Consider the following 16,084-nt stretch of genomic DNA (forward strand, 5'->3'; position numbering starts at 1 on the left):
TTGGGCACGTTTGTAAAGAAAATGGCATGACCCAAACCCGACCCAACCCAACTTGTAAAATTGTTGGGTGGGGTTTGGGCAGCCTATTTACTAATTGGGTCAGTCTGTAACCCAAATATGACGCCTCCAACAGTCAAGTTGGGGGTTTTTGGCGCCTAATAGGTTGGGTCAACCCAAGACCTGAACCAACCTGACCCAAAAAAGTATGACATTGGGTTGGGTTTGGGCAGCATATTTTAAAATCTGCCCCGACCTGACCTGACCCGCACTAAACATTGGGTTAGGGTTTGGGAGCTGTTTTTCAACCCTAACTCAACCTGTTTACACCCTAAGACTGCACTAAGGGTTGCTACGCTAGTGCAAGAGGGTGTTTTACTGTAGTTTAGTGTAGCAGACCACTGTTGCCTTGAGTGTCCCTTGAAGTCACTTTCATCTTGCACTGTACAGAATGAACTTACAATTCTGATTGGTTGTGGATTTGAAAAAATATTGAAAAAAGGGGGACAGCGTTCACTATGAAAAATCTCAAAAAAACACTGCCAGTTGACATGCAGCATACTCAATTCATAAGTGTTTCAACTTAATTACAGTGGAAAGTGAACTAGATTGAGATAAACAAGACTTATTCTGATGTGCACAAGACTGAGCTCTGAGGCAGATGCTCAGCTGTGACACTTCAGGGTTTGCCAAGCTGCTGGTGAGTGTGCCAAAGCGCACTCCATCATAAGAGTGTGCTTTGGCACACTCCTATGACAGAGTGTGCTTTGGCACACTCCTATGACAGAGTGTGCTTTGGCACACTCCTATGACAGAGTGTGCTTTGGCACACTCCTATGACAGAGTGTGCTTTGGCACACTCCTATGACAGAGTGTGCTTTGGCACACTCCTATGACAGAGTGTGCTTTGGCACACTCCTATGACAGAGTGTGCTTTGGCACACTCCTATGACAGAGTGTGCTTTGGCACACTCCTATGACAGAGTGTGCTTTGGCACACTCCTATGACAGAGTGTGCTTTGGCACACTCCTATGACAGAGTGTGCTTTGGCACACTCCTATGACAGAGTGTGCTTTGGCACACTCCTATGACAGAGTGTGCTTTGGCACACTCCTATGACAGAGTGTGCTTTGGCACACTCCTATGACAGAGTGTGCTTTTGCACACTCCTATGACAGAGTGTGCTTTTGCACACTCCTATGACAGAGTGTGCTTTTGCACACTCCTATGACAGAGTTTGCTTTTGCGCACTCCTATGACAGAGTGTGCTTTGGCACACTCCTATGATGGAGTGTGCTTTGGCACACTCCTATGACAGAGTGTGATTTTGCACACTCCTATGATGGAGTGTGCTTTGGCACACTCCTATGACGGAGTGTGCTTTTGCACACTCCTATGACGGAGTGTGCTTTTGCACACTCCTATGACGGAGTGTGCTTTTGCACACTCCTATGACGGAGGCTTGTGATGAGAGAAAATAAATGGCAGATTCACCGGCTTATTTATATTGGAAGCATTTGAAGCTGAGCCCAGGTGCTGCTTGCTTTACATGCAAAAGCTGCTCCCTTTGTCGATTATTGCTGCACCGCGGTGCGCGTTGTAACTACTCAGTCCTCACAAGACTGTTGCCTGCGCCCCATCAGAAGTCAATCATACTCAGTGGTTCTGCTGAGCTAAACAATGCTACCACGGGTGTCCTCATTACGATCTACCTATTATTCGCGCCCCCCTATCCAATGGTGACAATCCCGCCTCTGGGAGTCGGGTTGAAAGTATCTAGAGTAGTGCATCAAGTCAAGGGCAAGAATAGATGTGATCCCCAAAATTCGACTCAAGGTACTGGTTAGGAAGCCTGTGTTCTGTGTCCAAGGGAGAGCAAGGACAAACTCTCCCATTATGTCTTTTTGCTTTTGTGTCTGATACCGTAGGTTCATTTTAGTACATGTTTTTTCTTCCAATAGTGCACAGAAGCGTTGATTTTTTTACTATTCCTCAGTTATTAAAGTCAAATTGGTTACAGAATCATCACTTCGGTAAGTAAGACCTTTGCGCGGGGGGTCAAAATACCTGTGGTGTTGTTTCAACTGGAAGGAGGACCTACGTAGTATCCCCAGGCCTAGAACATTATGGATTTTGGACAGGATTTTTATATCACACAAGCGCTACGCCACCCATTGTCACTGAATCATACTTGATGATATTTCTCCCGAGCATTCGGGAAACAGATTTCTCATGGTCACGCCCAGGGTTTTACTTTACTTTTCCACCAGATTTTTTTTGTCAACATTCTTAAAATTCAGATGGTAAATAAACAATTCAATCAGTGTCTACCGTGCCATGCGAATTGTAGAGGGCAAGTAAGGTGGTGCCATTGAGGCTAATTTTCTGCTTCTGCCACCCTACTCTTCGACTCTCATCTCCTTTACCGCCTACAACAACATAAATAATTTAGGCACTCGGACTTCGGGGGAGCCCCGCAGCCGTGCCATGTAGAGCCTAGAGGGAGGGCTTGGGTTGATATAGGGGGCCTAGGCCTGGGCCAATTTTGAATATTCTTGCGAGGCTCCGGTAAGCCCTAACTGGTGCGACCACATCCTGTCGGACACATCTCGATTTGGTCAAGTTCAACATTCCTGCCCCACCGTCATACCCTCAAAGGCCCGAACTCTCTACAGACTTCTCCGATAACATGGGCAAAGTAGGTACAGTCACTCCCTCTGTTGCTGCTCTTACCCCTACAGCGACTGATTCTGACAAAATTTTCTGCACTAATTTCCGGGTAGGCTCAATACAAGAGGCGTATTCGGTCCGCTAGACACCATGCCAATGGCGCACCTATCACTCATGAGGATCAACCTAAACCATTTTCACCAGCAAGCCCGGAAGTGGTATCCAAATCAAAAGCCAAGAAATCTAAAAACCAAAACCAACAGAGCGAGCGGCAAGCTACAATCGCGGTCTTGGACAAGGTTTTTTTTTTTTTTATTGTTTCAAGTGATAAAAAGGGACAGAATTGTCACTGACAATATTGAGCGCCTCTGTCCATTTTCAGATCTCATCTCCTTCTTCACACGATCGGATATGGTCCCTAGCAGCGATTTCCAACCTCGTCCTTTCTTCCGCATCCACGCGCCAACTATTCCTTTCCAAAAACCTAATCCGGCTGCTCATCAACCGGCTGACAGAAGACGCAGACCAGGAAGACGTCCTTGTTGAGGTGACTGGAGTACTACGCAACCTGGTGATCGAAGGTGGAAGAGATGTATGCGGAGAGATGGCCAACAAAGGCATTCTCCAACCCTTGAACATCCTCGTCTCCAAACTGCTGGCTTCAATTGCCAATTTTCAAGATACCAACCCAAGCGACGCCCCAAGTACCCCAGCCCAGTCACTAATCTGGTCTCGACTGATTTTGATCTCAGAAAACGTGGTTATTACTTTATGGTCTCTAGCGTCAGTTCCCCGCTGGGTTTCTGTGTGATGGCACTTTTCAGTTTTTCTTGGTTGTACAATCCTGACGAGATGTTTTTTTTTCTTGGAGGGCAACAGGGAAACATCTTCCAAGTGGTTGGACTCAGTGATCGCTCTTCAAGATATCATTCCCTTACTAACTAACATCCTACGGTTATTCACCGATCACCTAGACACGCGCCAGGCGGCCAAGCCGACACGCTCTAATCACGTGGTACCCTCCAGTTGTGCATTGGCATCTGGTCAATGTCTGTATGCGCTCACCGAAGATCATCCAAAATTATCAAAGCGACTGGCCTTCTCCGATGAGCTATCGGTTGAACCACTGATAACCCTGTCCAACACACCCGACCAGCCAAGCAAACAATTCTCAGCAGAAGATAATGAAAATCTCGAGCTTCTCAAAGTCGTATCAATAGGTATCTTGCGCAACATTATCTTGCATACAAGAAAGCGCGCCGAGGAGCTCCCTTTCAAGTCAGAATACGATGAAAAAATGCCGCACATTCTTATCGCAAAGTTGAGAGTCGACTTACGCCAGCTTGCTGAAGAAACGGCTGAAGCCCATAACTCCATCGTGCGTAAATAATCATTATCTTCTCACTTCATTGCGCCCTCGTTGCTCTTACTACAAGGGCACGAACTGATGCTAGTATTTTGCGATTGACATCTCACTGTTCAACGACACAGCCGACTGCCCCTCTTTCCGATCTCAACTTCACCAAAGCCTCCATCCAAGGCCCTTCTCCGGCTGAGCTCAAGCTTGAGTCAATAGAGCGTCGATTAACCTTAGTCCAGCTCGCTCTCGAACTTGTTGGCGAATGGTGTGCTTCGGCCGATGGGTTTGACGATGATATAGGCAGCAGTAATGGATCAGATGCCGATGAGGACGAGATGGACAATTCTAATGATGGTAGTGAGCACCCGGAGGAAGAGCAGGGCTCGCAATCCCAGACCGAAGACGTCGATATGGAGGAAATCCCGACCGTCTCGGAACACATATCAGGTTCGAAAGCCAACCGAGTCAAATCCGATCGCCATTCGACCGAGGATCAAAACAACGCGATGGACATTGAAGAGTCTGAACCTTTCGTTCAGTCACCCCAATCCACCCCCTTTTCGCATCTGCTAAGCCATCTGAACAACCTGGCCAAGCCGACCCCCTACTTCTACCAATCTCGAGAGTCCGAACCGATGGGGAAAAACATCATTCCCACTGCAATTAGCACAGAGAGAATGCCGTCCAACCCGACTGGTACGGTCCCGGACCTGATATGTGAACTTTTAAGTGGTATCCACCTGCGCGCAACCGATGCATTGAATAACATGATGATCACAATCGATCGACTGGAGGGCACGGCGACTCATACTGAAAAGACATTTGCTTCGACCAACCAGGAATCTCTCTTCGAGGTTTGGAAATCATGTTGGTCGACTACCGCTGAGCTCGCACATCACGCACACCTCTCGCGAAAAGGGAAGCAAAAGGCACCCAACGGCTCGATACCATCACAGCAATGCCATCGAGAACAACTCTTAACATCGGCTTTAACTTGCTTCTGGAGTCTATCACGCGTCCTCCTGACTCTGAGCGCTGCAAATTCTCCCTCGACACTGCCGGTTACACCCGATCAAACGAAGTGTCTTGTCGAGCTCCTCGGGACGTCTGAAAGCGAAACCATCAAGGCTCGTGCTTTGACAACACTGATCTGTTTGGCCAGTCGGCCTAAGGTATCTGTTGAAGAGAACGCAGTAAGTACCATCCGAGTCTCTTGATTGTCATTTTCATCGAACATAATTCCTCACGCTTACTCTGCTTGAACAGGTTGTTGGTGATGTCCTCATAGACATAATTTCTAAAGCGAGCCTCCCGGGTAGCGACGTCCCTAACAGCTTGCTCATTGGAGCTCTTGACGGGATGTTTGATGTATACGCGGATGAGACAAGAGAGTACGACGAGCCAGTGTTCCGCCAGCGAGGCTTTCTCGACACTATCAAGGCCGCGCTTCCAATGGTACAAGCAATTGTAAGCGTCTTTTCTTGAAAAAAAAAACCTTCATTCCCTTGTTGATGAGCTGGTACGTTGTACGTTTAAGGTCAAGAAAATCGATAAACGGAAGGACCCGGCCCTCCGGCAACAAGCCGAAGAAGTTCAGAGCAATCTTTCCGCTTTCATTGATTACCGGAAAAGCTTAACCTAGCCGTCGACTTGTTCCGCGGTTGCCAATATCCCATTATCTCACTTGTGTTTCTCAAACCCGAAACCAAGTTTGCTAATGATCCACCACCCCCAAAAGGAAGGCAATGGGCACACATTGCCATGTTCAATACATTGTTAATACCAAGGCATTTCACATGGCTAACCTAGTTATTACAGATTATTAACCTTGTTGTTCCAGAAGTTCTTTACGGAATTTTAACCCTCTCACAAGAGCTTAATTCAGTTGTCTCAGAAGTTGGAAACATGTAACAAAAAAATCCAGAGGAAATTTTAACTGATTATTATGATGAAAATATTTTTTGGTATGGTTCAAAACTCATGCCCTCAAGTACCCTGCCATTGGTTTAAAATCCTTGGAAAGTGCATTAGCCCCATATGTAGGAACCTATCTTCAGGGTTTATCATTCTGAAATCCCCATTTAGTTGTTGTATTTTATCCAAATGGAGGTACCATAAAAGATTTGATAACACACTTCATATATATATATATACATATAATACTCTTTAATTGTCCTTGTATTGAAAATAAAATTGTTAATAATGTGTTTTCTCAAATCAGTTTTACTGCTTAGTTGTTGTTTTTCTATCATAAATTCATTTCCTCTTTGAAATTAGATAAATGCTTTTGTGCAAAAAATGGCTGAAACAGGGCCAGGTGACTTTGGAAAATCATCCAAGTAAGATCCTTTGGCTGGAGGTTGCAGCGCTGCAACCCCTACCTGATCCCAGCAGGTATTACCCTGTCCGGTCCAGGAGGGTCCAGGAGGTTATGGTGCCGGATGCCTTGGGTACACTTCTGGGCGCGCTGTAACCCTGGAACATGTACCAGGGCTTCACAGGTATATCATGTCCATTCCCGCTGGGTTCGGGTCACGGGGCAACCCTAAAACGGCCGGGTACCCCGCGAGTTCTAGCCTAGGTGCACCTCTATGCTAAAAGCAACTTTGGACGATTGTCCAAATTCACTCGGCCTTGATTTGGCCTCGCTGATGAAGTGCAAACTCCATTTTGATTCAAAAAGAGGTATGACCTCCATTTGGACCTCCATCAAATGGAGGTTGTACCCCCATCAGATGGAGGTTGTACCCCCATCAGATGGAGGTTGTACCCCCATCAAATGGAGGTTGTACCCCCATCAAATGGAGGTTGTACACCCATTGGTTGGAAGTACAACGTCTGTTCATTGGATGTTGCACTCACATTCAATTTTTTACTACGCGCACGCCATAAAGGGCATAGACAAGTGTGTACGGCATCATGTTTGGCGGGCAGGGACACATATGCCAAAAAACCCGGTCCTCAGTCCCGCACGCCTACATACTTGGTGTACGGGACTGGGGACACCAATTCCCCAAACTTCAGCTCTCCGAGAGGAATACATACCTCTTGGCAAGATGGACTTTGACCAGCTTGCCAAGAGGAATACATACCTCTTGGAGAGATGGAATTTGACCGGCTTGCTGAGAGGAATACAATACGCTTGGCAAGATGGATTTGTACCATCTCGCCAAGAAAAATACATCACTCTTGGTGAGCTGGGCTTTGGCCAGCTCGCCGGGAAGAATACCCTTGGCGAGCTGGTTTACAAATTCACCTCGCCAGGAGGTATGTATTCCTCCCAGAGAGCTGGTACAAATGCATCTCACATAGAGATATATATTTCTCTTGGCAAGCTGGAATTTTACCAGCTTGCCGGGGTGTCTTGGGGTACTTTTCCCTGCAGGCCAAAACCCAATGGAGCCAGAATCCTAATTCAACTGAGTTTTTAATTTAAGTCCATAAATAATTACATATCTTATTAGAAACTGCACACCTTTGGGATTCTTCAAGGTAGAAGGTAGAAAAAAAGCATATATGATCTTTTTAGGTTCAAAGTTGAGAATATATAAGAAAAATATACAACAAAAGTTTCAGAAGGATTTTCTCTGTTTACAACTGTTGTTATATATATATATCAGCATGGCAATGTGCACTCATTGCCTTCTTTTTTTGGGTGGTGGATTGTCCGCCATTTAAGGCTCTGATTTACACCATGTCCCCAATTCTCTCCTCATTGCAGAGGGTTTTCTGGCTAATCAGACTCATCAACAAAGGGTACTTCCCAATCAAACCATCCACATAAATAACATAAGCAGCCCGCATTGCCCCCCTTGATTTCCCACCAATATCTGAAAAATGTTTAGCACGTCTCCTGACTGCATTGCTTTTACGCTGATGATTCTATACCCCCCCAGTTTTCTGCGGATCTGTTTTATTTTGTTGCTGTGTCTTGCCCTGAAGTGCCCGATTACAGTTCTCTTGTTGTTTTTGCATGGACAGACTAATATACACTTGTTTTGGATTGCTGAGAAAATGCACATCCCAAATCCTGCTCACATTTGTTCTTTCCTCACATGGTATTGGCCAACTTCTACTCACATGTTTTGACAACTGAGACCTCGTAACCTAAACTGTCTTAGCTACAAATCGGAATCCGTTTATCTCTTATGAGAATGAAAGGGCTTGTTGAACTGGACAAACAAACTGGGGCCCCAACCACAATCGGCCGCACACTGCACTTGCTTCCAGCTTTGAGTCTGACCCATCCCCAGCGCCTTGCTGCTCAAGATCACAGGCAGGTTGGTCTTAGAGACGTCTGTCACTACTGAAAGTCTCAGTTCCAGTTAATACCTCCCGACGCAGTTATTTTTTGAGTTGTTATGACCTTGAGAAGCCCCTCTTCAGCCAACCCATACCTAGATGAACAATTGTCCAAATAAAACAGGCTCAGATCACTCGGATGAATGGCACTCCGGGTCAACAAAAAGAGGAGCTGATTTCTTATGACAACAGGCATACTTAAATAGCCGGAGTGCAGAGGATTGATTTGAGGATGATAAGAAATGAACAAAAACCAATATTGACTAGAATACTACCCTTGAGATCTGTCTTGAAGACTAAATTTATTGAACAATAATAACTATGTACTGACCAGGGCTCAAAGACTACGTGATTGAGTGAAGTTGATACTGTCATGCTATGTAAAACAAGAAACACCGACTATCCATGAATAATTCATAAAAATTAATGTTCAATCTTTAGCAAAGGAAAAGCAAAGGGATGTAGGGATAAGAAGGGAAAAAACGCAGAAATCTGGGGCAAATTGCAATGAGCCTGTTAAAATGTGGTTGGTACTACTCTAAACCGTTGTGTTTAGGCAATTTTCTGGACGAAAAAATGGGAGCAGATGGATAACGCAAGAGAATGCTTTGAAGTGTCTTTTCATATGCCAGAAGGATCCAAGAAAACTATGGACGGGGTTTGGATCTAAGAGACTGTTTCAATCTGAAAAGGTGCATATTTGGGATTGAAGCATTAGGGTATCACTCCTATGACGGAGTGTCCTTTTGCACACTCCTATGACGGAGTGTGCTTTTGCATACTCCTATGACGGAGTGTGCTTTTGACCACTCCTATGACGGAGTGTGCTTTTGCCCACTCCTATGACGGAGTGTGCTTTTGCCCACTCCTATGACGGAGTGTGCTTTTGCCCACTCCCATGACGGAGTGTGCTTTTGCACACTCCTATGACGGAGTGTGCTTTTGCACACTCCTATGACGGAGTGTGCTTTTGCACACTCCTATGACGGAGTGTGCTTTTGCACACTCCTATGACGGAGTGTGCTTTTGCACACTCCTATGACGGAGTGTGCTTTTGCACACTCCTATGACGGAGTGTGCTTTTGCACACTCCTATGACGGAGTGTGCTTTTGCACACTCCTATGACGGAGTGTGCTTTTGCACACTCCTATGACGGAGTGTGCTTTTGCACACTCCTATGACGGAGTGTGCTTTTGCACACTCCTATGACGGAGTGTGCTTTTGCACACTCCTATGACGGAGTGTGCTTTTGCACACTCCTATGACGGAGTGTGCTTTTGCACACTCCTGTGACGGAGTGTGCTTTTGCACACTTTGGCACACTCCCATTACGGAGTGTGCTTTGGCACACTCCCATTACGGAGTGTGCTTTGGCACACTCCCATTACGGAGTGTGCTTTGACACACTACCAAATCGGAATGGATCTGTTACAAGTCACTGGCTGCCCCTAGTAGAGTCAACCAGTCCAACCCAAAATGCAACGGCTGCCAGGCAAGAGCTGTCAAGTGCCACCTCATTGACATCATCCCTCTCGACCTTTGGGAAGACAAATGGTTTGATGGCTCTTGCAAGGGAACGCATGCCGCGATTTGTCCAAAAACAATCTTGATCTTCCAGATGGGCCCAGACATAAACTGGAAGTTCAACATCTCAAAGGCATCTGCGACTCCAACGGATAAAAGGAACAGAGGGCCAAGGGTAGGTCTTCCTTCTCATCTTATCCTTCAATATTTAATATTGCCTAACCAACCCTGCCTGTCTTCTTAGGTGCCTCTTCAGCAAAGGGAAAGCGCAAGGCCGGGCATGCTGATCACTCTTGGTCTTCATCCAAAAAATCAAAAAGAACCCTCTGTGAGAATCTTGAACCTCTGGGAGGAAGGCTCATCAAGACTCCTCTTCAAGCAACCGCGGGAAAGACACAGCTTCTGAGCTTGAGGATGAGGTACCTGTAAGTCCAAGTACATATTCTGTTTATTGCTTTGCTTGCTTTGCTAACAATTTGGACCCTTGTTTGATAGCATATAGGCAGGAGATTATCCAAGGTGAATATTTGACTGGCCTCATTGCCTTCTGAAGCGCTCTCCACCCCACAACCTATTGAACAAGTGAAAAGAAAGGTCCGAGTGAAGTGGGTGTTGAACCCACAACCTCGTGTACTGTGAGAGTCGAACTCACATACTCAGCATTCATGAGTGATGCTCTAACCGTTGAGCTAAGTACACATTGCTATGTTGCAGTTGAATACAGTAGATGTATGCTTATGATGATGTGTGGTGTTGCCCCAATGGTGATTGGATGTGTAAGCAACAATGTGTTAAGCAGTGCTAGATTGACACTTCAACACAACCCGCTCCAGCATCACCCGCCGCCGCCGCAACGCTAAACATGTCTGCCTCGCCCTCAAAGAATCCTGCTCCTGCCCTCTCGACCTCAACCACTCGAGCTCCAGTCACAACTTCAACCTCAAGAGCTCCAGTCCCCATCTCAACCTCCAGCAATCAAGTCTTGACCTCCCAAGCTCAAGTTTCCTTGACCTTGAGGACTCAAGTCTTGACCTCCCGAGCTCAAGTTTCCTTTACCTCAAGGACTCAAGTCTTGACCACCCAAGCTCAAGTTTCTTTGACCTCGAGGACTCGAGTCTCAACCTCCCAAGCTCCACTCTTGAACTCAAGGACTCAAGCCTCAACCTCCCAAGCTCAAGTCTTGAACTCACTATCTTCAAAGCCTGCCCAGCAAATCCCACCTTCCAGAGGCCACACACCGGCCAATGCGCCTACACCTGGACCCAGGACGCCCAGCAGACCTATCCCATCTGAATGGGCACAAACCCCAGGCACTAAGTTGGCCAACAATATCTCATGCACAGACAGTAAGTCCCCTCTGCTTTCCTCCATCAATATGATATGTGCAATTCTAACATCTTCCCATTTGCCTTCCTCCAGCCTAGCATGGTGACTCCACCCCACAAGAGACCCTGGAAAGAGCTGGAGCCACCCATCAAGAAGCCGGATCAGCTTGTTGACAATATGGAGGCCCAAGCGCAAAGGAGCTTATTGAGATTAAAGAAAGATGTTGGTGAGATGATCTGGGACCTTGGCAAGACAGTCCCCATTTGCACGACTTCCAGGCCTGTTTAACAGCGCAAACAGGAGGAAATCAGGAAGGTATTGGACTCAAACTGCGCCTATCTTTTGGAGCAATGCGCAAAGATGAAACAGCTGGAGTAATTTTCCTTTTTTGTTTTTTGTTTATTGCCTTTTTACTATCCCCTGGATACCTGTATATATTTTCCCTTTTCCAACTGGTGCCAAAGCACACTCCGTAATAGGAGTGTGCCAAAGCACACTCTGTCATAGGAGTGTGCCAAAGCACACTCTGTCATAGGAGTGTGCCAAAGCACACTCTGTCATAGGAGTGTGCCAAAGCACACTCTGTCATAGGAGTGTGCCAAAGCACACTCTGTCATAGGAGTGTGCCAAAGCACACTCTGTCATAGGAGTGTGCCAAAGCACACTCTGTCATAGGAGTGTGCCAAAGCACACTCTGTCATAGGAGTGTGCCAAAGCACACTCTGTCATAGGAGTGTGCCAAAGCACACTCTGTCATAGGAGTGTGCCAAAGCACACTCTGTCATAGTAGTGTGCCAAAGCACACTCTGTCATAGGAGTGTGCCAAAGCACACTCTGTCATAGGAGTGTGCCAAAGTACACTCCATCATGGGAGTGTACTCTATAGCTTTATGAGCTACTTCTTGTGTTAAAGGCAAGAAGATGGTGTTGATGGCAAGGTATAGCTTGAACTGAAAATTCATTTTGTTTCTCAACTTAACAATGGCATCTCTGGCAGAAGAAATGGAGGAAAAACATTGTGGGCAATTTTGATTGATTCCCCTGCAGGTGCCGGTGTGGAACTTCTCAAAGGGGAGAATAGAGCTTGGAAGGGAAATGGATAGCAACACTAGTACTAATGTAAGCTATGCAAGGGTGCTGATGAGGCTGCCTTCCTGACTAATACTGAGGGGATGAGAGTAACACTAAGAAAAAGAAGAAAATGTGTGGCTGATTTCTACTTGATCTTAGGAGCTAGTACTATGAGCTGACTACTGACTACTGAGGGTGAGAGGGTTGGAGCAGTGATGGAAGAGGGGAAAGCAATGGCAATGGTTCAATAGCAATGGGTTCAGGAGCAACAGCAATGATATCAATGAGTAATGGGTGATGAGTAATTTCTACAATAATTTCTGTATCTAAATTTCTGCATAAGGTACAAGTGAGGGGGGAAGGACAGTTCTTATATGAAGGAAGGATGAGCACAGACAATGAGGAATTCTGGCTATGGGAATAAAGGTTGTACAAATAGGGAAAGGTTCTGGCTATGGGAAGAAAAGATTGTACAAATGGGGAAGGTGATGTGAACATAGTAACAACTTGTAATGATGAGCACTACTGAAAGAGGTAAGCACAGATCCAATGATGTAATGTGTACAATAGGCATAGTACATAAGGAACAATGTATGTAAAGGGTTTAGTATGTGAGAATATATCTGCAAAAAGAATGTAATGTAATGATTCAAGTAAGTTACTAATGAAATGAGTATTGTAACTCATGAAGACTGTAGGTTTTCTGTAAGTCTTATATCCTCTATAACTATTGAACCATTAAAGATAAAGGGCTACTATGTATGAGTGACTATAGGTGAAATGAGGCGTAGAATCTGAATATGCAATAATAATGAGGGATTTGTAGAGTGTTATGGGGTAATAGGCAATTTAATGATGAATATATGTAAAAGAAGGCAATAAAATACTACTTATGGTTTGGAATGGAGCACCACACCGGAAAGGGGGGAAGCCCAATCCCAACGCCTATCACATTCTCATCCAGTAGAACCACCATCCAAGTATCACTCAATACCCCAGATTGTCCCTTCAAATCCATTGTACAACATTGGACATCCTCAAGTCTAGGATACCTGAGAAAGTAGGGTTTGGTCAAATCTGGATTGATTTTTATTTCACAATTGTAATTGTTGATTGTTTTCTGGACACCAAGTGCAGCTTCTACAAGCTGGTTTTGCCGAGTAGTCTGGGGTGCTCCAGCTTGAAGAAATGTATGGATTAGCATGTGAACAAGCTTGCAGATGTGCAGGTGATTATTAGTCTCCTGCATGATGAACACAGCCAGTACGTCAAAGTCAATGACGTGCTGGGAGCAGTCTCTGTGCAAATCTTGAAGCCATCAATTTGTTTGGCACTCCGTTGTGTTGATGCCAGCTTTGTAGTAGTCCATACCCCTGATTAGCATATTGTCTAGCTGAAAATATCATTCAAATGGATAATAAAACATTCAGCAATTTGATGCATCCCTCCCCACACAGTTTCATTGATAGGGATAACTTGACTGTTGACTATACGCCACACAGCCAAGTTAGCCCACAATAAGAAAAGGGGTTGGAATATACTCTGCAACCCCTGAATTAATGCACCACCAGAATATGGTGAACTTGGGGGAGGATTGAAAAACTTTGAACATGTGATAAGACTATACCTGCAAAACTACAGCAACAACTTTGTTTGATATTTGTTGGGCGTGTTGAACAGATCAATTTGATACAGCAGTATGTGGTATGAAATATGTTATGAAACACTTTCCAAACAGAAAAACAAAACAAGGCATTAGCCAATAGCCGCCATTCAGATGGTATGCGAGAGAAGTCCGAACTCACAGTAAGTCAACGGCACATATTCCACTGCTCTCCCAATGGTCTGTATAGTTGTTGCAAGGTGAGAATACTATTTCTGATAAGATTTGTATCAGCTTTATAAATTTGAAAAAAAAATAGCCAATAGCTTGTCCCCAGGCAGTCAGAGATGGGAAGTTTGCAACTCAAGTTCAACCTGACAAGGGTGACCAACGAGAAGACACAGGATCTTGATTGAGGGTCCGGCGGGGCAATTCGGACACTCTTTTTGTGATAATACGGTCAGCCACAAGTGTTCAACTGGGTCACTGTCTAGGCGAGGTGCTGAATTTTACATTGGGCTGAGCTGGGAGGTGTGGGAATTCAACATACATAGAAGGAGGGGAGATTTGGGCCTCCACAAGGTTCCGGCAGGCCAGCGTTGGAGAAAAGTTGAGGTTCTCCAAGGATTACTGGTTGGGGGGCAAAAGGCACAGTGGGTTAGCTGCTGGGTGAATGGCTAGGCGAGGTGGTGAATTTTACATTGGGCTGATTCAGGAGGGGTGGGAATTCAACATACATAGAAGGCAGGGAGATTTGGGTCTCCAAAGGTTTCCAGGTTGGTGCTGTAAGACTCAAAAGTGTTCCTGAGAACCTTTTGCTGAATGGAGAAGGGGATGATGGAGGTGCAAACTCTGCCCTTCTATACTATCAGAAAACAAGACCCACCAAGGTAAGCTTGGCAAGTTTTAATGAAGTGATAGGGTTGGTTGGTTCAAGATGAGCTTGTTGATGAAACTAAATAATATGTTGATATTGTTATTGTAAGGGTTGTTATGTATGTAGGTTGTTAAGTATATGTAAGGTTGTTTATGTAAATGTTTGGGTGACTGTAATTGGTGAGTAATAAACTGAGGAGAGAGATATGAGAATATGAGAGTGAGTTCAGTTGTGTCATGAGCCCGCACACGGGCCATGAATTGTCCCAAGGCATGTTACACATTTTATTTACATGTCACGGTCTCTAGAACTAGGAGACCGGAGGGGGAAGAGCCACATGCTTTCCCCATCTAGCAATTTACCAATTAGCTAGTCAAGACCCGCCCCAGAACCCAGAACCCCTCCTCCCCCCCCCCCCCCCCCCCAGAACCAGTCCTAACATATTGCTAGATCTCACTATTGGGGACGAGGGACGACCAGAAACCAACCAGAACCAAACCAACATTGAAATCCAGAACAGCGCAGATCCAAAACTAGAACCGAACCAACACTGAAACCTAGAACCGTGTGGACCCGAAATTCCAAGACTGATGGCTGAGGACATGAATAACCTTCGTCAGCGGGTCGAGGAACTATCCGCCTTGATTCATGAAGAAAGAACTCACCGTCAAAGGGCCAAGGCCGACCTAGAATCAATTCGAGCCCAAATGGTAGCCCCGGCTGTCGTCCCCATTATCCCACCCCAGCAACCAGGTCAACAGCAGCCTCCGGGCGACGTCGTGGCAAAAGGCCCCAAGATCGGATTGCCGGATAAGTACAATGGAACGAAAGGGGCGAAGGCCGAGGTTTATGTGACCCAAATTGGCCTCTATAACATCTCCAACCCGCAGATGTTTCCTGACGACCAAAGCAAGGTGATCTTCTTAATCTCGTACCTTACGGGCCAGGCAAGCGCATGGGCGCAACCATTCAAGACCAGATTATTCTTGGGGCAGGTGGTCACCTACGAGTCGTTCTTTACCGCATTCCAAATGATGTATTACGACACCAAGAAGAGATCCCCTGAAGCAAACAAAGTCGGTCGCCCATTATACGTTTCAGTTCAATCAACACGTGGCCGACGTGGGCTGGGAGATGCGGACGTTGGTAATCCAGTACCAACAAGGCCTTAAGAAAGACATTTGACTGGCTTTGGTCCTCGCTTGGATTGAATTCAAGGAACTTACCGACCTCAGCAACCTGGCGCTAAAGATCGATAATAAAATCAATGGCGCTGACCTCACTCCAATAGACGTAGCGCAGCCCAACCCCAACGCAATGGATCTTTCGGCGGTGCGGGGCCAGCTATCAGG

At 45.8% G+C, this 16,084-nt stretch overlaps 2 protein-coding genes across 2 annotated transcripts; both read left to right on the forward strand.

The window, feature by feature from the left end:
• Window positions 1–2,687: 2,687 nt before the first annotated feature.
• PtA15_5A253 (uncharacterized protein) lies at window positions 2,688–5,670 on the forward strand (the record flags this gene model as incomplete). The annotated part of the gene is made up of 7 exons (XM_053168994.1): window positions 2,688–2,696; window positions 2,782–2,967; window positions 3,051–3,451; window positions 3,548–4,046; window positions 4,160–5,221; window positions 5,295–5,495; window positions 5,566–5,670. 7 exons carry the CDS (start codon window positions 2,688–2,690, stop codon window positions 5,668–5,670), a joined length of 2,463 nt encoding a protein of 820 aa, XP_053020235.1.
• A 5,047-nt stretch (window positions 5,671–10,717) lies between these two features.
• Window positions 10,718–13,299, forward strand: PtA15_5A254 (uncharacterized protein; the record flags this gene model as incomplete). The annotated part of the gene is made up of 2 exons (XM_053168995.1): window positions 10,718–11,201; window positions 13,217–13,299. 2 exons carry the CDS (start codon window positions 10,718–10,720, stop codon window positions 13,297–13,299), a joined length of 567 nt encoding a protein of 188 aa, XP_053020236.1.
• Window positions 13,300–16,084: the final 2,785 nt, after the last annotated feature.

This window comes from Puccinia triticina, chromosome 5A (genome assembly GCF_026914185.1).
Source record: "Puccinia triticina chromosome 5A, complete sequence".
Lineage (NCBI taxonomy): Eukaryota > Fungi > Basidiomycota > Pucciniomycetes > Pucciniales > Pucciniaceae > Puccinia > Puccinia triticina.